Source organism: Toxotes jaculatrix, chromosome 1 (genome assembly GCF_017976425.1).
Source record: "Toxotes jaculatrix isolate fToxJac2 chromosome 1, fToxJac2.pri, whole genome shotgun sequence".
Classification (NCBI taxonomy): Eukaryota; Metazoa; Chordata; class Actinopteri; family Toxotidae; genus Toxotes; species Toxotes jaculatrix.
Genome location: NC_054394.1, coordinates 141,711 through 169,679, shown reverse-complemented (window position 1 = coordinate 169,679; position 27,969 = coordinate 141,711). Strand labels below are relative to the sequence as shown.

Here is a 27,969-nt window from a genome sequence, read left to right as displayed (position 1 = left end):
ATAAAAAGAATAAAATCCATCTTGGTGGAGCCAATAAGTTCTTCGTAATATATTCATCATATAGTCAATAAAATAAAAACTCATAAAACACGTCAAAACATATAAAAACAAACAAACATAAGGACGCCAAACTTTTCACTCCTGCCGGTCATTTTACCACTACTCATTAAATTATTGTGACAATGTGATTTATTCTTGATAAAGTGTATATCTTCTCAAAACTTTATTGATCAGTCTCTTCCAATGTGATTACTGATGTGATTACTAAATAGGAATAAAAAGAGGAATGTGTCTTAAACAAAATTATTCCAACTTTATGGGCAACAATGTGTTTAGTATACAATTTAGTATAGAATTTGTGTTAACACCCTGTTTTGAAAATTGGATGTAATCGTGTGTATCGTCTTGCAATTGCATCGAACTTTGCTAAGTTTGGTCCAGTTTTATGTATTGTATGTGATGTGTTTGGGTACAATTAAGATTTCTATTCAGATAAACACTTGTCTTTGGAAAGAAAATGTCCCTAACCCTACATGTCAGCTTGCTCTGGGTCATTTCAATGCTTTTACCATAAGGGCTAGAATACAAGTGCAATATACTTATCTCGGGCACATCAATCAGCCAAAATGTGGGAAAGAATTAACCAAAGCATGGAAATTAATTGGATCTTGTGCACACAAAACAGCATTTCGAACACTCAAAGTAGCAAAACATGGCCTTTATACATATACTATTTTTTCTCTATGACTGCGAGAAACAAGTTACAAACACACACAAGTTCCGCTAACCCAGTTGTTGTCAAACTGGGTGTAGAGGGATGTGATTTTTTTCAACTTCCGAACCACTGTGCTGAAAATAATTAAAAGCCCAATAATATCATGACAGAAAACCCTGCACACATTACAATGGAGTCCAGCTTCATAATTAGGAAATATACATTATAAAAACAATAATCAATAATTTATTTCACACTTTAAGCAGCCAGGACTTCTCAATGAAGATGTGAAGTCATCTCTGGAAGGGTCAGACCTCCGTCGATCTGCTGCATTTCATTTCACTGAAATAAAACAAAAGGACATTCATTATGTACAGTCAAGCCCGAAATTATCCATACCCCTGGCAAATTTTGACTTAGAGTTACTTTTAAATGTAAAGAAAAGCTGAGAAATATTTTTTCCACAATGATGCCTCTTGTACATCGTCTTATTATCTTCTGGGAGACGCCTGTGTCATTTCCAATCAAGAAAACACTTGCTGGTTCAGTCAAAATTTGCCAGGGGTATGAATAATTTCGGGCGTGTCCAGAGTGACCAATGTCCATCAGCAAATCCTGTCTCTGTTACCACTGTCCATTGTCTACGGTACCTATAAGCTGCTGATTACTTCCTATGCTGTAGGAGATGTTCTGACAGTGTTCCCACATTATGATTGTTTTCACAGCTTTAGCTTCATCTCTTGTCATATGACTTGTCCTGTGATACTGCTGACTTACCGTAGCTCTTCCTTCAACCGAGCCAGTTTGTCATGCAGACGATCATTCTTCACCTGAATGGGACAGTTGGGGACGAACCAAGCTGCTATAAACTTACACACCACCACAACATGCTGCAGAAACACACAAGACAACTATTTAACTCACATCATCGATTCAAATGAACAGCAATCCCTCATCCACATCTAGAGTACAAACCTCAAACAGGATGACGAAGGCAAAACGTACAGCGAGCACCAACCAGAACTGAGCAGTCAGAGTGTAGTCCTCATCACTCCTATAGTCTCTATAACTACACACATGTGACAGTTTGTACTGTTTATCACATCTTTGAATGACTATTCTGTATGTTTGGACAGAGCAGAACAAGGGTAAGGTTGTCTCACCTGCACTCTGTAACTGTGACGTTGTTCTCCATCGTCATCTGTTTCTGAAGAAAATCATCTCGAACTGCTGGGTGACTAATAGAAGCCGTGGACAGCGTGTCGTTAATGTAGCCCTGCATACAGCTGCAACAAGACCACAAAACACAGATGATAAGACACAACCCAGAAACTCACTCACTCCGCTGACCTGTTTTCAAGTGTTGTGTACCAGCTGAAACATGACTGACTGTGTGTCAGTGCTTCCGTTAGCACACGGGCCATAATGGTAACGATAGACAAGGCGTGGAATGAAGTCTGATGACACTCCAATGACTAGGCCATTAGCAATCACCGCCAACACACCAATTGCCTCCAACACCTTTGTCCACACACCTGCAGAGAGAAGACAGTACTGTTACACACATTCACCTGTACACAGGCGACAATGTCGTTAAACACTTACACCTGTGCACAGAAGACGGTGCTGTTACACACATACAATTGCTCTGACTGTTAAGAATGTGTCATGAATCTGAGGTTGGACAAGCAAACAGTCAGGGACAACTGATGGAGCCATCATACAAACCAACATACCGCTCTTTAAACCTTCATGGTGACAGGATTCTCAGGTGAAAACAGATTACCCCATTGTAGAAAAGAAAAAATAACTGTATTTTGGTTGGGGGACAACTGACAGTCATGAAAAATGTTATACATCAAACAAAAGTGCTTTATAAAGGACCACGTGGTGGCACTATGAAAACCAAAAAGTTAACATTTTGGATTTTTTTTTCAGCCATTAGTTTTTAAGATGTCCAACTGACCAACAGATTATTCTGTAACAAGCAGTGGAATTGGAATCCAAATAAATGCTGAGCACAGACATTCACAGAGCACATTAGTTAATATCTGATAAAAGATTTATTACATGATTCAGAATAAGCAGGGCTTGCAGTCGCACCAACTGACATGTTGAAGGGTTCCGGTAGACTGGTCTTTTGACCTTAGACTACTGACAAAAATGTTTTCATGTATTATTGAAACGATTTCAAGATGTCTGTTCACAGACACAGCTCACCAATGTCGTTGGTCTTCCTGGGAACCATTCGGCGTTCTAGGCAGACCATCTTGATGGCGTCTAGGCGGATCTCAAGGATGTTGTTCATGAGAGCCAGAAAGGGTGCGAGGGGGAACGCTGCCACAAATATGGTGGTGAAACTGAACTGGACCACTGGAGTGCACAGACAGTAAGTCTATGACATCGACATTTGCATAGTTAAACAGTTTTGTGTTAATAAAAAATAACACAGGGGGCTGCATTGGTGGGGGCGTGTTGTCTAAGGTGAGGCATAAAACACAGTCCGGTTTGAGTAACTGTTGAGTACCCACAGACTGGATTATACAACTCTGTAAAGTTTTATCTTTTGTACCAATGATCTTGGTGTAAACGGCAGAAGTATAACATTCCTATTACAAAATAAACTACAAGGAATGTGTGCCTGCCTGTAGTCACTCAGGATCGCTGTTGTTGTGAACACAGTATTAATCTGAAGAAAGCTGTGAGTGTATGTGATTAGTCTACCTTAGGTCTCAGGACTTACAACAGATCAGCTATGGTCCAGACTGGAATTACTGTACTGTAGTGAGAACTGAAGTGTAGAATGAGAACACGTTTGTAAAACTGAACCTGTGCATGAGTCTGCTTCAGATCCCCCTTCTTATACATTTAACCTATGCACACACATCATTTTGACATTTCTCAATCAGGCGCCATCAGTTAGTGGTAGGGTTAAATATTAGTGACTATAATAATAACTGACCCTTGTGTGTGGTGACATTTGTCAGCCACACACTGTCAGGACTTTAAATAAACAATCCTCCCTCAAACTATTGTGTTGAAATTTCAGGTGTGATGGTCAGGGCAGAGACTGTGGACCTACCCATCTCCAGGAACTCATTGAACAGACTAAAGGCGTCTGTGCTGGCCAGGTGGTAGTTACGAAGCCAGTCCTGAAGTTTGCAAATGTCACACGGTTCAACGCGTCCCTGTTCATCACGGCAAGCCTTCCTGTAACAGTGACCACACTTCCTCTCCAATTTCTTTGCAGCCTTTTTCCTCAGATATCTCTTAAACCAGCTGGGAAACACACGAATAAAGAGCATGAGATGATTACTCTGTGAGATCAATCTGATGAGCTGATTCATAATGACAAAAGTTAAAGGAAAGCACAGCACACTCACGGCACTGTGAACTCAAAGATGTTGTTGAGTGTCTGTTTGAGCAGCATTATCACAGCCATCTGGATGAAAAGGTCTGTCAAACAACCACTAGGATGGCACTACGAGACACACAGAACACTTCATTAGTATTATGATCCAGACAAGAAGTATGAACGTCTCAACATCCAGTGAATCTCCTGCTCACCTCCTCCAGCCTCCACCGAGAGAGACGCACATAATTTCCTGGATGGCCATTTATCCTGTGAAAGAAGAACATCAAGTTCACATCAACAGTCTCTGAACTTAAGGCTGGGTTTCTGTAAAGGTTACCATGATGATAGGTTACCCTGGTGATGTACACCAGTTAAAACTGAGTCAGCTCTTCTACTGTCACAATGGAACATGCTGGAGGGAAAGGTGGAGCCACTTAAAAATAATGAGATGCAGTCACTCTAATCTGTTTGCCAAAACTTCATTCGCACAATTTTAGCTCACCAGAAATCTGAGGAGAAACACTCACTCCATCATCTTAAAAATGAGGAAGTATTAACTTCAAACAAGTTCTTTCTGCAGCTGCAGATCAGACCTGCACAACGTTCAGGATCCAGAATTTTGGCCTAGTCTTCCAACAGAGCTGCTTCAGCTCAGCCATATTCTTCACACCAGATATCCTAAGGAGAGTATATCTCTCCTTAGGATATCTGGTGTGAATGGCTGTCTGGGCTCATTACGCAGTATAGAATGTATTGGGTTAAAGTCCACTTCAAAAGGGGGATTCTCTTTTTTCTTTTTTTTAAGTCATTCTGAAGCAAAGTAGAGTTGTCCACTAATCAAAAGGTCAGTGGTTCAGTCCCTGTCTCCTTGAGTCGATGTGTTGAAGTGCCCTTGGGCAAGATACTGAATCCTAAATTGACCCTTATGTGCCCATCAGTGTGTGTCAGCAGAAAAACAGAAAAATGTGTGTGAATGGGTAAATGTGACTTGTAGTGTAAAGCGCTTTGAGTAGTCGCTTTTTGAGTAGTTAAAAAAAGCGCTGTGTAAATCCCATTCAATTAACATTATCATTCCATTTTAGATTTACATCAATGTTAAGGATCACTGTCCTGCTGCATCACCCTGCTTCTCCTGAGCTTCAGCAAAATACCTTGATGAACTTGAGAATTCATTTTCCCCTCCATGATGACGAGCTGTCCAGACCCAGAGGCAGCAAACGAATCTTGGTACTCCCTCATGACACTTCACTTTTGGAATGACTTTTTCACATTGGAACAATGTACCCTTTTCACACCATACGTAATGATTCATGTTCTTACCAAATAATTCAACCTTACGTTCTTCAGTCACCAAAATCCCCACCCCTTCCCAGTAGTGGTGTGGAGTGTCAGAAGATGCTCCGTGTGAAGAATAAACTCAAAATGTTTGAGTGTTTTTAATAAATCAGTACCTCTAACCCACATCTCCAATCTGGCGGTGTGGAGAGAAATGTATCTCCTGAACAAAGACAGTCAGTTACAGTCTGAGTACCTGCCCAGGAAGAATGCCACATAGAAGAGTGAAGAGAAGAGAGTGAAGAACTGGAAGGTGAACATCTTGACTGTGAAGCTCCTCTCTGTGGCAGCAAATGAGTTTGTCTCCTCTGAATACACACATACATACACAAACACACAAATCACATGGGAAAAAAACGAATTAATGTAATTGATAAGATGTTACAAAAATAACATGGAATATTTTATTTAGTCTGATGGTCCTAGATTTTTGTGCAGCACTGTATTGCGCACTTACTATATTTCTGTAATTGCTGTACAACAAATTGAATAAAGCACCCAAGTTGAGTCTCACCTATTTCACACAACTTGAGGGAAACCCATCGGTTTACCTGTTGGTGGTATTAAAGGACAGACACACAAAGAAAGACATGAAAGATTTCAAAGTTATTCCATCACTGGCAGGATGACCTTTAGAAGAGCAAGAATCTGTTTGTTTCACATATAACATATGAAACCAAGAAAGAAAGACAGCTAACACTAGCTGCATCTCCTAGTTCTATAATGTGGGATGAACCTAACACTGATTGTGCTACGATGACATCGTCTGTTGAAATAACCTGAACAAAACTAACGTAGAGTGGAACTCTAAGGCTAACAGGTTTCCATTTTGTGAGTAAATTCTTAACAGCTGGGTGGATCTCCTAAATGTTTAATGTTATAAAGAGACATTTGTATGTCTTAAATCACTAACAAGCACACAGCGCTGTATGTGCTTGTTAAAAAGGGGGAACTATGTCTCGTAATAATGTGCTTAGGCTACAAAATTTGTAGAGAAAACGTACCCGGGTCATGATCTGAATGGTAACATAGTGCAGTACAGCTCCCAGCATCATAGCCACAGTGTTGGCATGGTCTTTGATAAAGTCCCACCTGCCCTCATACAATAAGGGGGCCGCCACCACTCGAAAAACCACCAAAGCCTGAGCGAGCCCAATGATCAGCATCAGCTGGAACACAAACAAATATACATTGACACGTTGCTTCTACCTTCTGTGAAGCTGCAAACTGATTTGAAGCCTTTTGTTTTGTATTTGTATTGTGTCATTTGTATTTTACAATAAACTGATTTTGGATGTTCCCAGATCAGGAGAGAATAACTGAGACAAAGTAGCATGCTGGTGCAAGCCAGGATTGAATCTGTGAATGCTCTCTGTAGAGTGTGTGTTTTCAGAGTTACTGGGCAGACTTGAACCACTCAAAGTGTGTGTTTGTCTTACCATGAGTGTTACCAGGATGAGGACTAGAGTGCTACGAAGGTAGGAGTGTTTGAACCGTTTAGGTGTACAGTTTGGATCGTTGACTATTTCCAGAATCAGTTCCTCCTGTCAACACACACACACACACACACACACACACACACACACACACACACACACACACACACACACACACACACACACACACACACACACACACACACACACACACACACACATGCGCACACACAGGTTGAGACTCAGCTCACAAAGTGCTTTAACAAGAGCTGTAGTAAGCAGACTTTCTGGGCCTTTCTCTGAAAAATGTAAATGTACCAGCTAATGTTAAATGTATTGTGTTAAACTGTAAAAGTTTTAAGGCTTTGAAGCTGCAAGCAGCATTAAACTGGATACCCTAACCCATAACCCCTAACCCCTAACCCTAACCCTAACCCATAATCAGGACCCTTGTGTGCATGTAAACTCAGTAATTACACGACTAGAGATTTGGTTACAAGTTTCAGTTTTCTTGTTTTTAAATATTCTGAGTATCATTATCAGAATATCATTATCTGTGAGTTGATGCAGATAGCACTACCTCTTCTTCACACCAGTCATAGACATTCCATAGTGAAACATGTCTGGCTCTATGTCTCTTCCACAGCTCCAGGAACAGAGTTGCTGAAACCACACAGACACAACCAGTTAAAGAGGAACTCACATTGTAATGTGCAGTACATATTAGATTTAACATGACAATAGATTACATTAGATTGTAAATAAAGGCAGGGGAGGAGAAGTGGAGTAACACCTCTTACAGCAAAGAAGGAGGGGATGAGATGTTTTTAGAGCAGCTAGAGCCAGTGGTGGAATGTAGTATTTGTACTTCGTTACTGAAGTTAAGTATTTTTTTTTAACGTATCTGTACTTTACTTAAGTAAAAATAATAACACATACTTCAGATTTTACTCCATTACATTTTGCAGAAGTTATCTGTACTTTCTACTCCACTACATTTCTACAATTTACACCGATACTTGTTACATGTTATGAACAAAATTTCCTCAAAATCTTGCCTGAAAAAAAATAGACTGATTGCGTTGAGGCGTTGTTTGCCATTGCCAACCAGTCAGGTGGCTCTATTACCTCCAATGATGGTAGAGCGCACATTTGATAGCAGCACGAGGTGGTGGACTGGCCTGATTCCGGCGAGAAGAAACAGCATGCAACATCAACATGGACCCAGAGCCAACTTCGCCTGAGCGTGAGCCTGAGCCCTCCAGCTCAGAATTAGACAGCCATCTTTGGCCGTATTTAAGCAGGTATTGTATAGTTGCTTGTGAGCAGTGACATAGGCAGAGGCATAAATCAGTATATCTACATTCTTTATCAAAATTTGGGGGAGCAGTACGTTAAGAGTGCGGCTTTGGACTTTGGACCGGCCTGAGATCGGAGGGTCGTGGGTTCGATTCCTTGATCAAGCGCAAAAAAAACGGATACCCTAGTGGTGAAGGAGATGCGCCTCCCCTGCCTCTGCGGCCATGGCTGTGGTGCCCCTGAGCAAGGCACCGATTCACCCCTACTCCCCGGGCACCTCACTAGGCAGCCCCCTGCCCCAGCGTCTGCTTGTGTGTGTGTTTCGTTCACTTGGTGTGGGTAAATTGAAGAGAGTAATTTCCCCAGGAGGGATCAATAAAGTAATTTTTAAAAACTGGCACAGCCCTGACACTGAGACAACCCATTGTGTCAGTACTTTTACTTTAAAAAATACTTTAAAGTACATTTAAAAGTACTTTTACTTAAGATTCTTGATGTAGTACTTAGACTTTCACTTGAGTAAATGTTTTGCGGGATATTTGTACTTTTACTTAAGTACTAGGGTTCAGTACTTCCTCCACCACTGGCTAGAACCAGGACGAACATTTTTTTCAAACATGCAACACATTGCTCAGCCTGTTCGCTGACACACAAAGCAGATAAGTACATCTTCACTGGAAAACACTCAAATAATCTAATGTTCACTAGCTTGGCTTATGGATTGCAATATCATGATTTTCACAGAAACGTGGCTCAACAGCAGTGTTACCAACTGTACAATTGATGGGGTGCTGCATCCTCTGGGCAAACAGAACAGCTGATGACTCCAGTAAGACCAGAGGCAGGGACTTGTGCACTTATGTGAACAAAGCTTGGTGTGTGGACACTGCAACAATCATGAGTCACTGCTCTGCTATAGTATATAATGGAAACTTTTCTATCTGCCCAGAGTGTTTACGTCGAGTGTTGTAACTGTAGCATATATCCCCTCCAGATGCTAAACTTGCTATGAAAGAACTGCTTTATCACATTAGATTAAGCATCACATAAGAAATCAAGAATAGCCAAATGGTTAGGGCACATACCACCTGGGTGTAATGACCCGAGCAGCAGGTCCCCCTGGTTGGCCAGACCCTTTAGTGCACATCACTCCCTTACGCTCTCTCCCCACATTTCCTGTCTATATTCACTGCATCCTTTCAATAAAGGCTTACAAAAGACCAAAAAATTTTCTTAAAAAAGAAAGAACTGCATGCTGCCATTGGAAAACAACAACCTATAGATACATATATGATTGTTGCAGGTGACTTCAACCACTCCAACCTAAAATCTGTTCTTGTCAAATGCCATCAACTTGTCTCCTGCCCCACTAATCTTATTATTATTATTTTACATCCTTAGGTGGAACACCTGATTTGTGCTATATTCTTTTTCCTCAAACCCACCTCATCAGCGACAATGAGAAGTCAGCCTACAGTGAAGAAGACCAGAATCTAATTGTATGGTGCTGCGATAACCTAGCCTGCAACACCAAGAAAACCATACAGATCAAGCTGGACTTAAGAAAGCCTGTAAGCTGCTACACATACACCCCCATTCATATCGATCTTCCGAAGGTTTCTGGGTGTTCTGGGTGTTTCAGCATCTCTTCTTCTTGTGGAGACTTAAGAGGGTCCATCTGTCTGCTCTGAGTCTGGTGAACTCTCGCTACTGCACCATCAAGAGCATTCTTACCAACTACATCTCAGTATGGAATGGCAACTGCTCTGTCTTGGACCAAAAAGCACTGCAGAAGATGGAGAAAACTACCCAATTCACCGCCAAATCCAACACCCATGGCATCACTGGTTTTCCACTCCCCACAACTGAGGCAGTCCTCAGTGCTGCATGCACAACATTGTCAGGGACACCTTTTACCCTGGTCACAGATCTTAGTGTAACAGCTAACAATAAAACTGAATCTTACCTCAATCTCATCAAATTATACAAGACAGTAGACTACTAGACCACATTAAGCATCACTTTAAAGCACATAAGAGACTCACCCCAGATTGCCATGAACATAGCAAAAGCCACAGTGCCCTCATTGTCAAACAGATGACTGACCTGTGTGGATACAAAGACATAATGAATGATATGGGGAGGGAAGATCCTTATACCACGCCATTGAAACAGAACAACAGCAGGACTGGGTTTAATGTTTGGTTTTTAAGCCCTAAGCCTCTCCATCACTAAACCAATTCAAACATAGAGCCTTCGTAGCCAATACAGCCATTCCTACTTAATCACTATAAGAAGTATTTGTAGAGTTGTTTCTTCATTTTAGTCTTTCCATAATCAAAAAACAGGAACACAGGTATTAAAAAATAGATTAATTAATTAATTAACTTAATACCCACAGTAGTAGCCTACCATTACCTCTAATACGGTGTATCATTAGCTCACTGCATTATTTTGTGAGACGACAGGTCACATTAGAAAAAGTTTTTTTTAGGACAGACATATCCACTGTGAGGGACACATGGATCAGCTCTGTCCTGCTCATAGTGGATTGCACCTGTCCTTTATATTGATTATCAGCTGGTGAGTAGAAAGAGCTGGTGAATGGGGCCTATGGCTCATGTTGGCCCCTTGGACCCCTAACAGTGAGTGCAGCATCGCAATCTGTAACAGATTTTTGAAAATAAAGGTTTTGATGGACTCAGAATTATGTACACAAGTTTCACACATGAAGATCAGATGTCTAATTTCCTCTGCAGTTCTGGAGGAACTATCAAGTTATAGGAATTAACGTTTTTCCCTCGAGTAAATCCTCTTCCTGACCAAAGTAATAAATAATCTCCAGTCGTCTTTTGTTTGTTCAGTGCAGTATTTTTCCTGTAATCCTCTTCCCAATAAAATCAATAATGGATCTCTGACAAGAAAATACACCCAAAATTTCTGATACTGTTGGAGTTACGCCCGTACTGGACGTACTGGAAAGTGACTGTCTTCGTGCACACCACATATAAATGCTAGAGCAAAATTTTCTGCTTCGTTGAGGTTCAGGATCATTTGGAGGCCAGCGTGGTGAAGAAGAGTACCTCAAAATATTTTCCCTACTGACTGCGGACTGTACACAGAGCCAGAGATCAGCATGGACTACCTCTACAACAGACGCACTGCAAGATGGACTCTGCCTCTTCTCCAGTGGTTACTGCCATCTTGTTTTTGTTGTCCATATTTAAAGTAAGAGGAGTGTATTAAATAGTAAATCCATATATAGCGCTTTTCTAGTCGACCACTCGTGTTGAATTTAATACAGGGGCTGAGATTTTCTTCAAGCTATTGCTTTGCACTGTGCATGCAGCCTAATATAAATTGGAATAAAAATCTCTGAATGCATGGTTGATAAACTTTAAAACATTTATAATGACACATCTAGACTGTCTTACGGCTGGACATGACCATTTGCTCTCCAACTGTTTGAGCAAGAAAGCAAGCATCTTTCCTGTTTCATCACCACACTCAAGTGTTTCCTTTAAAGTTGAAAAAGATAAAAGGCGGTCTCTTCATGACTTTTGTAAACAGCAGCTGCTCTCTTCAACCCGCTGCTGTAAGTTCACATCAGGACAAACTTACAGCAGATGGTTAAAGCAAACACATGAACAGAGCAAGGTGAGAGAATGAAGATGAGTTCACCTTAGCGTAGGTACAGGTGTCTGACAGCTGCCACACTTCACACCTATTATCACAGCGAGGACACATGATGATGCTGGAGTTACACACTTCCATACTGAGGACACATACACAGATACAAAGATTAAAAGGTGAAAGGAAATCAAAGGTCAGGCATAATGTGGTAATGATTCAGCTGCTGCTTTTGTGCACAAACATGATTAACAGGAAGGGCTGGCTTCTCATGACACTCCAGTCCAGTGTAAGAAATCCTCCACCCATTAAATAAAGGCATAGTATTTTCAGATGCTACCAGTAGAAGTGCAATGCCCAAGTCAGACATTTTCAAATTCTTCACTTTCAAAAGAGACTTTACAAATACAGTTATGTTAATGCAAAATGACAATTTACAACATATTATGACCTCTATGTAGCTGACTCACATGAGAGGGTTGGTGCTGAAAAAGGCAAGTCCATACAGGAACACTACAACACCCAGCGCAGCAGCTGGAACCAGCAACTTGGTGTACCAGCCCAACCACAAGTAGTACAGAGCCACCTTCTCTCCAAAGTAACATCTGTAGGGAGGAAACAGACAGACAGACACTATAAAACCTCGAACTTTCTCATGTTTTGTCATTTTACAACACTGATTCACAGAGGATTAGTTTCCAATGATGAGACCAAAGATGAACTCTGTTTGGTCTAACACCAATTTCACACCAGACATGACAATTTACAATGCAGTTATGTTCATGTAAAAGGACCATTTACCACAAATTCCAACTTTTACAAATTTATCACAATAAATTAAGATACTTCGGCCTTTAAACGTGGTGGGATGACATGTCATATTATGTAGGATACAAGGATCGTCCAAACAATGTATGGCATCAGTAAAATTTTAGAACATCAAAGCACAGCTAAACATTCAGGCTTGTATCATTTTCCCCTATTTGATTCTACTTCTGTAAACATACAAAACTACTTTTACAATCTACATGGACCAACCTGAACCTCTATCGAAACCAGAGGTTTTCACACTCCGACACTGTGGGCTCCCCATCAGACAAATTTAAGACCACTGTGTCACCTACCCTAAGAAGTACAATATTGCCATGGATTCACTGACCTGACGTCAATGACTGGTTGTCCTGTAAACAGTGCTGACCATCGAGCCCACTTAGTCCTCAGCTGCTTCTGCTTCTTTCTCTGAGAATAATGGACAATATAAACATACACACATCAGGTTTCTTTAGCCTATATTATAATACACCAAACAAGTTTCACATCAACATCTTAACATCTGGGTAAAAGTGTTTTTCACAGTGAGTCTAAATAGTCACTGACACATCTGCTGTGTCATTTAGTTAAATGGAAGACTCAGATTGGGACACTGGGACCAGTCAAACTCTGACTCACCTCATGGAGGCAGAATACGGTTTCGAAAACATCTTTGGTCAGCAGTTCCTCCAGGTTCTCTGACAGAGGAAAATACAATATGTCTGCATGAAATGCTGCTCTGTATACTGTCCCTTGTCACAACATGTTTCATACCTGTTATGTATCATATCAGTATTCATTAGGGGTGGTGGAAAAAATTGATTATTAATTACTCGCGATTATATTATGGACAATTATGAGTCGATTATTAAATTTCCAAAGATCAACTTTAATTGTAATACACAGCAGTGACTCCTCCAATTACTGGCTGTCATACAGTATTTAACCACAAGGCGGAGCTGTTGACTAACAGTCATAACAAAACATACTGTAACAGAGCCAGCGAGCGATCTTACTATGCTAGCAAGGTGAGAGGCGTGTGAAATGGACAAAGAAAAACCATAAACCAACATCTAGTGATGGCTGATCGAGGCTTTGTTGAAGCTTCGACACCTGATTTAAAAAAATGATTCACTACCCGAGGCTTCAATGACACACTACTCGAGTATGACATCTAGTGGTCAATAAAATGAAGTGCAATCAAGATGTGTCATTTATTGATTCATGAATTGTTTGGGATTTGATTCGCCATGCACATTCTTGTTCGACTACACTACATGTTTGTATGGTTTCAAGCTGACACAATAAAATACAAACATTAAATATATATATTAAATACATAGGCTATATTATTTGACACGTCCGATTGTTGTAGGAAACAGCAATATACTTGGCCTGATATTTTGTGTTATGGATCATAAGCTATCCTAAAACAAGTCTAAATAGTCCATAGCTTAAAAGATGTTGAGTACTGGGTGTTCAGTCCCCAGATGGCAAATGTGATCTCATTCCAAATGTCTAATTCATGAGCTAAATAACACGCAGCTCTGACGGGAATTGAACCCACGCTACATTGTTGCAAGACAACTAAACCAATGACAGGGTTTCGATACCAAATGAAGCAGTAAAGTGGTTCATACGTCATATCACGTACGTCGCCAATCACGTGATTTTTCCTAACCAAAACACACACGTCTGACTCCAAGTCTGACTATCATGAAGCGAGATACATAGTACTTTTCTGTTTGACTGCACCAGATAATAAGGTGGTTTCAAGTGGATTATTCATAATAATAATAATAATAATAATACCATGTTTGTTATTTGGCATGGCTGATTGTAACCCTACATAATCTTCACTTATATATTGTGTTGTGAAACATTGAAATAGTTCTGGTACATTCATGAGATGCACTCTACAAATACAGACGTAATGTAATTTTCACATGGTACTGGTGCAAATACGGATTATATCATAGTATGTTTTGGGCATCGTTGGTAAAGAGGTTTATGTGTACGTGGGTAAAGAGGGTGTGCTTGAAACAGGGCAGTTTGCTCAAAGAACAGGACAGTGGGTGTGCTTGTGTAACTGTTTATGAGTTTTTATTAAGAAATAACAGTTTTTCTACAGTTTTTGGGCTCAAACGGTTTCTTCTTTTACAAACTATTTCCCCAGCCTTGGAAAACACCCGTAGGACTATATATCTATAAACCTATATATATAAAACTATCTAAAATAAACTATATTTATCTAATTTATATATTATATATCTATTGCTCTATCTACATTGATTCTCCAAAAATACGTTATCAACACTACTACTACTAACACCTAACAACCGCAACAAACCAACCTACTCTGCAAAGAAAAATTCAAATGACCACCACTATATAGAACTATCCTATCCCTGAACACACTCGATCCCGCCGTGTGATTCACATAACAAACCGAACCAATCAGGTGATTCGTATGACGTTCGAAGCACTCAACTGCTTCGAATGTCACTCAAGTGCTTCAAACGTCAGTACTCACGTGACCAAACCACACCTTGGCACAGTGGTTCGATATGAGCTACCACGCATGTGTTGGAGCCTCGGGTGTCAGAGGACCATCACTTCCGACAACCAACCAATCCATCCAGCTCCGTCTGGGCTAAAAGCGAGTGTGTGGATGCATTTTGGTTTTCATGGCAGGAGTTCTAAACACGTCGACAGGACATACGTTGTCTGCAAACTTTGCCGCACTAAAGTACTGTGGCAATACTAGCAACGTGAGGGCTCCACGTTCAAAACCCAGTCTAAGCTCTCCTGCGCAGAGTTTGCATGTTCTGTCTGTGCCTGCATGGGTTTTCTCCAGGTACTCCGGCTTCATGCACATTAGGTTAACTGGCTACTTTACATTGCTCCTAGGTGAGTGTGTGCGTGTGTGGTTATCTGTCTTTGCATGTCAGCCCCATAGACTGTGTAAGACATGGACGTAGCACCCGTGACGTCACCCATTGGTTTCGGGGAGTCGGTTTTGTGACCAAACCATGGGCATTTGAGCTGCGCCATCTTGGATTTTAGTGGGAGTGTACTTTCCATATTTGGCGAAGAGGCGGTTATTCTACGGGTCAGCAGGGGTTAGCCGGCCGAGAACCCGGCCACTTAGCTCGGAGCGACCGAGCTAGCCTAAGGCTAATCAGCTGGGCTAACAAGCTAAGCGGCAGCTACACGCAGCTACATCCACCACACAACAGTCCCAGAGTACGACCCGACTAACTCAACCCCATGTAACCGCGACACACAGCACACAACATCATAATGTTGCTGCTGTGTTTTAAACATGACTGTTTCAGATAGAGAGGTTTTAGATGGAGCTGCAGGGTTTGGTGGAGTTGTGGGGGGAAATTTATTTCTAGCCTGTTACTTAACTGTGAAACAATTATTATTATTTCATATTGATAAAATAGCCTATATTAAAAAGTAAAAAACATAATAATAATAATAATTATTATTATTATTGTTATTCTTAATGATAATGATAAAAAATAATGATAATAATATATTAAAATGTTTAATCTTTAATATTTTCCAGTTTTCACCGCTGCCTCCACCCACTATCCACTTACAGTTACAGCAGCACACTACCGCTTACTGACGGAGCTGCTCTGTCCATGCAATGTCGGACTTTTTAAACAGAAAAATGAGACGAAATAAAATTGTAGCCTAGTATTCCCGCAATAAACTGACTCTGAGAGCACGGAACACACCGCAGCAGCGTTCCTAACATTAGCTGCTCAGCAGTGACCATAAATCGGCAATTAAGTCATAAGCTAGCGGCAAAATGTGCCGGTACATGCTAATTAGTGCAAACATCCAGGTAAAATAGTGAGAAATTGACTTACCGAAAAAAACTGCAACACAGACTCCTTAGACGGTCGGTTAGTACAGTCTACACTACAACAAGCCATATTGTCACAAAAACCTATCCGAACAATGGCAAACAAACACGGACACTGCATCCCCTGTCAACCGCTGGAGGTAGGCGGAGGCCTCTGGATGTAGGCGCCTAGCCCAGCCGATGCTTTAGCAAAGAGCTAACTGCATGGGGCTGTCACTCAACGTAACCACGTCCTAATTCAACTGCAGCTTTTTGAATCCGGCAGTGATCCTCACTGCTGAAACCTACAACTACCCCCTTGGTCAGCCCTGCGATTGACTGGTGACCACTCCAGGGTTTACCCAACAGCCTGAAGCCTCATTCCACCGAATCAGTGTACTCTCCACGAGGTAACGACAAAATTAGCCCCAGTGAAAGACTACATCTAAATCGAGTTTACAAAACTAATGTGGAAGTTACAGCTACTACACAATACTGAAGGTGCTTCGAGAACTTTCTCAATAAAAGAGAAGTTGAGTAATTCAGCAGCTGACTTCTTTTTTTAATGGTGCAATACATTTATACACCAATTATGGTGTATTTTGGGTTACTGTGGTCAAATGGAAACTCAGTAATCGTTTGGTAATCAAATCGAGACCTCAGTAATCATAATCAAATTGAATCAGGAAATTGGACAAATTAACCACCCCTAGTATTCATGGTAGCCTGTTAAAAGCCTATGTGTATGAAATATTGTTATGTTTGCTGGTGGTCAGCACAGCCATAGATACTATTATACTATACTATTAAACTTTATTAAACTAATTACACTCACCTCCTGTGTTGATGAAGGTATGATAAAGGATGAAATGGACAATTCGGATCCTGGAGAAAGAAGAAAGTCCATCTACAAGGTCAGACTCAGCGGATAACATTTGACTGTACAGATGTTGGTTTACACGATACACCTGCATCCTTTTTCTCATATATGTCTGTGTAACTTTGCTCCCTTTACAATCTAATGCTTTTTGTTTCCAAATAAACTGACACTGTGTGTTTGAGTTCTGTAGTGCTGTAACATAACTGAGGAAGCCATTTTTAAAATCCACAGCCCCAACTTCTAAAGACGCTTGAAATGAAATTTTTTGACAAGGGAAAAAAAAGTAATTACTTTGCTGTGAAGATGGCAAAAAGACAGGAAAATGTCAAGGGAAATGAACATTTTACAGTATTTTTTATTTTTTATGCATTTTATGTATGCTAACTATACCTGCAACATATAGTGAGCATACATATTCTACAAATTCAGATTTTTGCCAAAATATGTCTGTTTGTTGCATGTGTTAGAATGCTTATCTTGCTCCCTTAAGAACAAACAACATTTTTACTGAAACAGCTTTTTGGTCATATTTGCCACCACCAAGTCGAGTCACCAGGGTTTTAGAAATAAGGACATTGGTTAAAAACACAGTACAACTCTGGCTGGAAATATTTACAGGATTGAACGACAGACAGCCCCAGCATTGCTCTTACAGTTTGATATTTTCTTGACCTTGAAACTTGCTTTTCCCCTCTGTGTAAGCTTTAGGACTGGTAGGTAGAGTTGTCTTTACTGTGGATAGAGTCAGGTGAAGCTGTTGAACTATGTATTCAAGAGAAAATCCCATTTGTAAGGTAGGAACGTTAAGTGTTTCTATACAACATGAAGCCATAGTGTTGTTAAGTGATCCTGGAGACTCCTGTGTTGACTTCCTGGAGACATCATGTTATAATATAACCTTTTGCATACCTGCGGCTACATCAGCTGAGTTGCTCTCATCAGTGTTAAAGCTGATGAGAGCTCATATTAAAGATAGTTACACAACTCCCCTGAAAAAGCACAGCCACCTGTAAAGTTTTTACCAACTTCTGTTTGTGTATGTGTGTATAAAGATTCACCAAGCACTTTATTAGTACACTAAAAAAATCATACAGATACAGGTAAGGAGCTTCATTTAATGTTCACCTCAAACATCAGATCTCAGTGACTTTTACCATGGCACGATTGTTGGTGTCAGAGCTGTTTTTTTTTTTTTGTTTTGTTTTTTGTGAAACTGTGATTTTCACACACAACAGGCTCTGGAGTTTTAGAATAAAGCCAAAACGAAAAATCCAGTGAGCAGCAGTTTCTGTTGCACTGAGCGTGTTGATGGCACAAGAATTTACTTCGACATTAATCATTTTTTTTCTCATATTATCTTACTCTAAAGCAAAAGACACCTCAAGTGGTTTCACGAACATGACAGTGTGTTCAGTGTACTTCAGTGACCTCCCCAGTCTCCAGATCTGAATCCAATAGAACACCTTTGGAATTTGGTAGAGCAGGAAATTCATAGTTTGAATTTGAAGCTGAAAAATCTGCAGAAATTATGTGATTCAATTGTGCCAACGTGGAGCAGAATCTCAGAGGAAGGTTTTCAGCATCTTGTGAAATCCATGACAGCAAAGGGAGGTGGTGGTCACGATAAAGTGCTTGATGAGCCTATATGTATGTGTATTTGGGTGTTACCTGGTAGCCTGGGTGACAGCTCCCCTCACATCTCCACACCAGTTGCAAGAGTCAGAGACCTTGAGCAGATACTGGTAGTCTTCAAACATCTCACTGGGAGCACGCAGGCCGAAGAACACTTTGTCATCATGAAGAATCCTCTAAAACACACACACATACATGTGGGTTGTCTTGATTCATACAGTCATTCACTACATTACATTATCTGTTAGGTCACAGTGCTTTGAAGATGCTCACAGTGACTGTGATGTTTTTCTTCTCGAGTTGCTGGATGAAGGCTCTCTGTCTCTGGGCCTTCTGGTTGTCATCGTCCACTTTGTGGGCCACTAGCACATAATCAAATGTCCTGTGGGTGGGCTGTTCAAACACAAAACACCCCCATTGAAAATGGACACTATAGACCAGAGGTGTCCAAACTGTTCCACAAAGGGCCGTGTGGCTGCAGGTTTTTGTTCCAACCAAGCACCAGCACACCAGACTTGATTCATTTAATCAACTGATCTCAGTCTTCAGACAGTTGATTGGTCATACTGTGTGCTCTTCATTGGTTGGAACAAAAACCTGCAGCCACACAGCCCTTTGTGGAACAGTTTGGACACCCCTGCTATAGACTGAAACACACAAGAAGACAACATACCCTTGTCTCCTTTCAGATTAACATACTTTAGCAGCTTAAAATAACATTGTACTCAGATCTGTCCAGCAACATGATATTTGATACAAGTGTGACAGGTGTGTATATGTTACACAAAATTTAATGGCATCATTATACTACATCAGAACCGTTTGTCATAAATGTTCACAAACCTTCTCATCCCACACCTTTTGACATCAGATTGGAGGGTGTGTGTTTGACCATTTCAGTAACTTTCTGAAACTCTCTGACATCACAGCCAAATCACTCAGTGACTGGTCAGATGTGTGGAGGTGAGATAGAAGACAGTGTATGAACTTCTCTCTCAGCAAGGCCGGCCTTAGAAACGCAAAGGTGCATGACTGATTGAGTTATGACAGATTGTATCCAGATTTATTTTAGAAATCATTCTGTCCAAAAGAGCTGCTTTGAGTAAGAAATCTCAGTTGCCTGCAGTCTTGCCAAAGCCTATGCGAGTCCTTCACAAATCAGAAGGTCAGTGGTTCGACCCCCTGCTCCTCCAGTCCGCTGTCCACTGTTGAAGTGTCCTTGGGCAAGATACTGAAGCGCAAACTGCACCTGATTTGCCCCTTGGTCAGGGGGATGTGTGTGTTAACTGAAAGCGCTGCATGAATGTGTGTGTGTGAATGTGACTTGCAGTGTAAAAGAGCTTTGAGTGGTCAAAAAGACCAAAAAAGCACAATATAAATGCAGTCCATTGACTAAATATTAGGAATAATATACTCAGTATTCAAATACTGAGTATATGTGAGATAAAGATAAATAAAGGGCTGAAACCGACTGTAACAAGGCAGAATGCAAATACAATCTCATAACGTCATGAATAGGCAAATGAGCTTATTATATCATCTAGCGATATTTAGCGAGTTTTCAAGTTTTAGCTACCTTTCATTGAAAGTAGTTGTTCATAGTGGTTTTCAACTACATCCTCAATTTTACACATTGGCCATGTCCAGCCATATACAAGGTTCTGACCTAGTCTTGTTTTCCATTCTTTACACCCACAATTGACAAAACTGGGGTCAGCAAGCCATAGGTTGGGGGTTCGAGAAAAATATTGCAATAAATTAATAAAGTATCATTAAAAAGTGCATAACTATGAATGGGAACCCCTGGGCCAATAAAACAAACATTCTGAGCCTATAACGCTCACTGACATTAGGTTTATGACATTAAAAACTCCTGAAATGATTGTGATGCATCACGTAAATCTGTCACTCTGCTCAGGCGCACAGGACGCAGTTTGTGTGTAGCTCTCACGGCTGATCTAACTAATTAGCACAATGGACACATTTGAGTCCATCTACTTCATCAAATGATGCCAAGGCCAAACTTAGAAAATACCTGAGTATTTTGTCATGATATACATAGTAGATATACATAGTATATAGATATACATAGTAAAAGAAAGCATATGTGCAATGATGCTCTTTTTGTGTGTTTTAGTTTCACCTTTCCTTTCAATATCATTAAACCTGTGGACAACAAGACAACTTTCTTCAGAGTGAAGAGTTTATCTGGCTGTCAAGTTATACACAGCAGCTACAGTAAGGAGTGCTGTCCTTACTGAGACTTGCGTCATGCACAAGGGCCTTCAGGCCTAACTTGCATCTACTCCATGGGCTGCTGGGTGTGAATTACACAGAGGGCTTGGACCCCATTAATACCTATATAAGTTGTATCTTGCTGGCTAAGAGGCTAGCCACCAGTGCATCCAATTAGTGGAGTTACTGAACCTGAAAAGATTCAGGGTACTACACCTGTTCAGAATAACACCTATTTGGGTGTTTGCACTGTTGATGTGGATCCTTGATGCAAATTTGGGCTCTCTGAGGTTTCACTCAGTAAAGGAAAACTCAAATCAGGAGCTGTTCTGACCTACAGCAGAGGGAAATACTGGCATGGTGGATGCTGGAAAGGAAATATTGAGCTCTAGTTACATTTACACATGTCAATAAACCACATGCAAATGAGACATCAGGCATGAAAATGTCTGGTCAATGTTTTATCTTGAATAGTGACAAGATAAAACTCTGTATGTGTTGGTCTGACATCACAGACATTCATCTGTTCAACGGAGTGAAAGAGTTGTTTCCTGAGAGCAGAGAGATTATGTGTTTGTATGTTACTGATATAGTAAATCTGTTTAATTTTCTGTTTAATCAATTTGTCAACGGTCTGTTTACAAGCTGTCCACAGTCAGTGGACAGCTTGTAAACAGAATTATTTATTCTGTTATCAGAATAAATCAGAATAAATCATATTTAGAATCTGTTATCAGTTTTCCTAAAGGTTGACTGAAGGCAACTGGACTTCATGGATGTGGATGAGCTAGTCGACTATCCCATCCACATCTGGGCTCATGTGACTCTAGCGACTCACATGATGCTTAGTTTCTACGATCAGCGCAGGTACCTTCAGGTGCTAAGAAGTCCACTTGAGGCAGCCCAGCAGGAGCCACCCAAGGTGTGAACCTTGGTTTCAATTGCTTCAATTGCTCCCAGAGGTACCACCCACTAGGTGGGGTAGGGATGAGTTTAAATGTTTGGGCTCTCTAACCAGTCTCTAGAACTGTAGAAGCTTCTCAGATGAGAGGTGAAACATCTTCAAGCTTCAAACAAGAAGTCCAGTTGCCCTCACTCCCTCCCCCCACCCCAGGCCATGGATTCTTACCGTAGAAGGAAGAAAAGGCTCAGTGCCATCTTTCTCTCTGTTCCACAGCTCAATTTCCTCCTTTAACACACAGATAAGGTTACCATTACAGCTACATATACTGAACAATGTGTTATACTGACTGTGTGGTCACATATTAAAGATACCTGTAATACTTAAAAACTTTACTTTTTAACTTGTAAACTTTAAAATCAACATTCAAATAATAACAGAACAGTATTTTAATCCAAACTCACCTGGTCTGCAATAACCTGTGAGCTTATGGTGGCCGATGTTAGCAAACTTAAGGAAAAAGGTTATGCATAAAACACACTACTAAGACAGTTCACTGACTTTTTGTCTTTTCTTAACCTGTACCAGTGTTACAATGGGTAACATTTTATCTGAATGCTAAACAGCAGTTATTGCATTTAGCATTATCACATTACTGCCTTTTCTATACAGTCTGCCTTTAAAGATATTCATTCTGACTCTGAACCATGAACTTCAGTCATTCAAATATGATGAATATCTATTCATTACCTTCACACAAAGATATTAATTCTCACAACCATTTCACTTTTGAGGTTATTTAATTTATTTATGTATTAACCTATTATTAACCATTTAACTAGGAAGTCCCATTGAGATCAGAAATCTCTTTTGCAAGGGAGACCTGGCCAAGGTAGCAGCCATACAAAATCAGTACAGAATACACAAACAAACAATAAAACTGAATGACAACTATTCAAGTGGCCTCTCAAGAAAAACAATTACATTCCTCCCTCGCTGCATTCTTTATGAAATCATTAATGGATATGGGTGTTTTTAGTTTAAGAGCTTTTTGGAGATTATTCCATGACCATGGTGCATGGTAGGAAAACTAGGGGTGTGCCATCTAAGTCACCTCACGATTCGATTCGATTACGATTCACAGTGCTATGATTCGATGATTCCCCGATTATCGATGCATCTCGATTAATCTTTTTTTCCCTCATAGAATGTTTCTTTTCTCACTCTGTAGTTACTTGTAAAATAATGTATATTTTTACATATCCATTCATTGAAGTAAAACATGTTTATCTCTATCTTTTCTAACTCCTCTGATAAAAGAAGAAAAAAGCATTAGCTTGCACATGTAATGCCTGTTTCATTTATTGATGTAGATTAAAAACAATAATAATAATACTAAAAATATATATTGTGTGGCTGTACTGACATGATTCTGATTTAATTCTTTTATTATGAACATGTACATGAAAAAAATATCTGTTAAAAAAGAAAAGAAAAAAATAGGGAAAGGAAATTGACAATATTTCCACTTCTATTACAATTTGATATCTTGATTTACATGTCCAGAAAGTAATCCTTTTAAATCTTACTGTATATGCATATCAGCCAGATTGTTTCTCATATGGATTTTGGACACTATGTGGTCATTGTACGTATTCTTACGTTTCCAGTCAACAGAGTGTTGACAGAATATGCAACACTCGACACTAACCCCTCAGTAAAGAGCCGAGCAGTTCGCGTTGAGTTTCGCAGTTTTTTCGCCGACGAACACCAAGCCGAAGGCAGCCGCTTCGCCATGCTTACATTGTTTTTACGGGGGAGGGGCTTAGTCTGTGGAAGGGACTTGTTGTGCCACCCAGATTTGCTTCCCTCCGTGCAGTTTTCCCAAGACAAAAACAGCATTGCACTCAAATTATGTCAAATTCTGCGATATTCTGCGTTAAAAATAGATTCCGTTTTAGTCGGCCAATTCAGTGATCGCGGAAATCATAGGGCCCCATAATATGTCCGGGGGGCACGCGGTACTTTTTTTCCGTTCCGACCGCTGCACTTTCCTTCCGTTATTAATCTATGAATGAATCAGGCACACCCCTAAGGAAAACACTGTTTTGCCAAGGACTGTCCAAGCCCGGGGAACATTCAAGAACAGCCACTTGGAGGCGCACAGATTGTAACTACTAGAGCTGACAGAGAGAAGGGTACTGAGGTATTCTGGGAGTTTACCCAGCAAGGCTTTATAGATGAACATATAATACTGAACTGGAGGTTATAAAAGACTTAGAGACAAAAAGGCTAAGATTGTTAAGGAAAAGGGAAAGAAACTGAACGAAAGAAACTGACCAAAAATGCAGGCACAAATGGCTTGCAAGCCTCTGCCTGCAATCGAGAGTAGTCATCGGATAATGATCTTGTGTACAGTGACCACTTTGTCAAAGGTAATGTAACTTATGTAGCTTTGTTTGTGTAGCTGTTTCCTCCCTTTGTAAAATTAAAGTTATTGTTTCTTCTTTGCTTTGTTGGCATTTGTACTTCTATAACTCAACAACAATAGTGACAATACCTAATGCTTGTTAACTACAAAGTGTACTTACAGTTTTGTTGTTCTCTTTAAGTTGCCCTAGTTCTCCTTAACCTGATTTAAGCAACACTGAGACTGTACCCTGGGCTCCTGCAGTTAACCCTGGTTATCAGAATTTGGGGAGAGGAGGATAAAGACCAAACATGATCAACAGGGTAAATTAATTATCCAGTATCTTAGATTATAGATTCAAGATTCAAGAGTCTTTATTGTCATTATGTGAGCATAACGAAATTTTGCAGACACTCCCGGCTTTAAGGCACACAAATAAATAAATAACACAAATACTTTAAAAAAAAAGAACACTTACGAAAATATTAACATAAAGTAGAGTAAGTAAAATAAGTAAGCAATAAAGTTCGAGGGTCTTCCTTTACCGTAATAAATCATCCTCCACTCACTCAGCAAAGCACACCCTGGTCAAAATGACAATCCTCCCTATCCTTGATCATGGTGATATAATCTACAGATCTGCCTCCAAAAACCTTCTCAATAAACTGGATGTCATCTATCATTCTGCAATCCGCTTTGTCACTGGTGCCCCTTTTAACACTCATCATTGTCATCTGTACTCTCTCATTACCTGGCCATCACTCCACTCTCGCAGGTTGTTGCATTGTATCAGTTCATCTACAAAACCATCATCGGCAATACCCCTCCACACCTTCACTCACTAATCAACATCTTCAACAATACCCACAACCTACGCTCGAGTAACTTCATCCCCTTGATCACTCTAAAAGTCTGCACTTTCTTTTCGGTCGTTCCTCATTCCCTTTTGTTGCCCCTAGCGACTGGAATGAGTTACAAAATACACTAAAGTTCCGTACCTTCATCCCTTTATCTACTTTCAATAACTCATTACGATTTATAATATCCGATTAGTGTACCTGCTTCTAATTTGCTTGTGGGATCTCCTTGTTGTATATATTGTATGTTGTTGTATGTTGTTGTATGTATATATTTGTGAGAATGGACTTCATGTTTTTATTTGTTTATGGGTGTTCAAGATTGCGATTATTGTTTATTGTTTACTATGTAACATGCCTCTTGCTGCTGCCTCTTGGCCAGGTCATTGTTGAAAATGAGAACTGGTTCTCTACAGGCTTACCTGGTTTAGGGGTGGCCGATATGGCAAAAATATCACATCACGATTTTTTAATGGTAAAATCACGATCACGATTTTATTACAGTTCATTTTTACAGTGAAGTTAATTTAGAACCAAACTATTTTCTTTGTAAAAACTTATAAAGGCAAAAAAAGTCACCTCTTTCCACCGTTACGAGCTGTTGTATTTTGTGTAATGTGGTATTTTCTGAAATATTGTTGCATTTTCTGAAATGTTATGTTATCTGGGATGTGTTTTCTGTGGAATATGTTTTTTGAAATGTGTTCTCTGAAATGCATTTACAGAAATGTTGTGCTTTGTGATATATTGTGGTTCCTGAAAAACATGGCCTGCAGGGCCACTGTAAAACACAGGTATAATGTTTTGTAAAACTTTATAACTCTTCTTTGAGTTATTTTTACACGGTGAACTTTTCACTTTAAAAATGTCAGTGACCACTGCTAATTAACTGAAACTTATGTTCATTCCAACTTTTGAGAAGCTGGAACCATCAAATGTCTGGTATTTTAGATTTAAAAATAACTAATCAATTATCAAAATTGTTGATGGTTTTCCTTTCAATCAACTGATCAGCAAACGGCTCTACTGATCAGGATTCACAAAGCTAACACACAGTTACTGTTTACATCAAAAAAATAACAGATCCACCTCCGAGCAACAAAGTTCAACAGCTGCACAAACTCCAAACACTCCAAACTCAACACCTATGTGAAAACAGGCTGAACACAAATGTTCATCTTCATCTTCATGAAGGCAGGTTTATCACAGGACTGTTGGATTAAACTGACTTAGATTAAACTGGGTGGACCTAATAAACTAGACACTGAGAGAACTGTATATGGGAAAACATTCTGACTGATCCTTTCAAAATGACAGAGCTTTCCAACACAATAAGAGGAGAGAAAACAGTTTGTTTGACCGCAAAGTGTGACGAATGAACAAGCGTTTTCTTCAATCAACATTCTTACACATCAAACTGGATGGGCAGCTGCTGGAGCAGCTTTTAGTACAGAGCACCTTGCAGGTCCAGACATGTCTGACACACTCAGATCTTCTCTGTTTACTCCTGTTGTTGACTCCTGCTCTCACATGCTGCTTTGTTGTGTTCTACAGCCTTTATCTCTCTAACACTGTTTACTTCACTCATACTTTTTACTGTTGAGAGATAAGCCTAGTTGCTATTCTGGGAGAGCTACTCTATAGAGATATTCTGAATTAATGGTAGATACTGCAGTGAACCTTTAACATGGGTGTGACCACGACTGCTCCCAGTGATTGACAGGTTTCACTTCTGACCCACTGAGCCCACACACACACACACATACACACACACACACTCTCTCTCTCTCTCTCTCTCTCTCTCTCTCTCTCTCTGTAACATTCACCTAAACGGTACATCACGCAGTTTTGTGAAAATTTCAATTTCACCTTTAAATTTCACCTTCAGTAGTCAGTCACTCACATCTACTTTAAAGCTGCAACTGAGGTGAGAGACGTTACAAAGAACGTTAAATAATATAGTAAAAAAAAAGCCTCGACAGTCCTGGAGAAGGAGGTTGTTCCAGAGTTTTCACTAATAACGCCAATGAAAAACATAAATAAAGTCTATGTTTACCTCAAGAGTCTTGAAGAACATGTCGGAGGTTGTTCCAAAGCTGATGTGAAAGGAGAAACAACTACACCCAACGCGCAGACACAAGTTCAATCATGCAGATGTGTCGGTTAACGTTATAGACCAATCCCTCCGCCTTTATGTACTTAACGACCGCCACTTTCCATAAGCAAATATTAAACTTTTATCTCGTCAATAACAATAAACTCCTCTCCTCACTTCCGCATATCAACAGGCGCTTGCACAGCGCGCTGCACTGAGCTTGTGTGCGCGTAAAGGTAAAGGTGTGTTTGTCAAGACGGAACAATATGGTGAGACGTTCAGGTTCCGCGGGAAATGCTGTAACACAAATACTATAGGATGTTTTTCACCTCAATTTGCGTTTACGTTTTTTTAAACATCAAAAAGAGATCATTAAAAATATAAAAACGAAGCAATGAAACACAGGGTCCAGGATGCCACACTTCCAACCAACCACAATTTGCCTAAACATAAAGTAGCCTGCATTTATTCAAGTATGGCATTTGTACTTTACACTTTGTTGGAATATTTCCATCTG

At 40.1% G+C, this 27,969-nt stretch overlaps 1 protein-coding gene across 4 annotated transcripts; it reads right to left on the bottom strand.

The window, feature by feature from the left end:
* Positions 1-34: 34 nt before the first annotated feature.
* Positions 35-27,669, bottom strand: LOC121175949 (anoctamin-9-like). 4 transcript variants are annotated; one of them, XM_041029874.1, is made up of 25 exons: positions 27,414-27,669; positions 22,319-22,378; positions 19,228-19,347; positions 18,991-19,130; positions 17,278-17,327; positions 13,220-13,278; positions 12,930-13,009; positions 12,241-12,375; positions 11,822-11,915; positions 10,186-10,246; positions 7,422-7,504; positions 6,845-6,949; positions 6,410-6,574; positions 5,920-5,956; positions 5,602-5,713; positions 4,283-4,337; positions 4,099-4,196; positions 3,798-3,994; positions 2,936-3,088; positions 2,452-2,463; positions 2,106-2,250; positions 1,879-2,001; positions 1,691-1,784; positions 1,493-1,605; positions 35-1,057 (listed from the first exon to the last, which is right to left on the bottom strand). In XM_041029874.1, the coding sequence occupies exons 1-25, from the start codon at positions 27,432-27,434 to the stop codon at positions 1,024-1,026; spliced, it is 2,346 nt and encodes a 781-aa protein (XP_040885808.1). In that variant the 5' UTR covers positions 27,435-27,669; the 3' UTR covers positions 35-1,023. The 4 variants fall into 4 exon arrangements, with proteins under 4 accessions (XP_040885808.1, XP_040885966.1, XP_040885885.1 ...); XM_041030032.1 differs by having other exon boundaries at positions 1,493-1,545; XM_041029951.1 differs by lacking the exon at positions 2,452-2,463.
* Between the last annotated feature and the right edge of the window lie 300 nt (positions 27,670-27,969).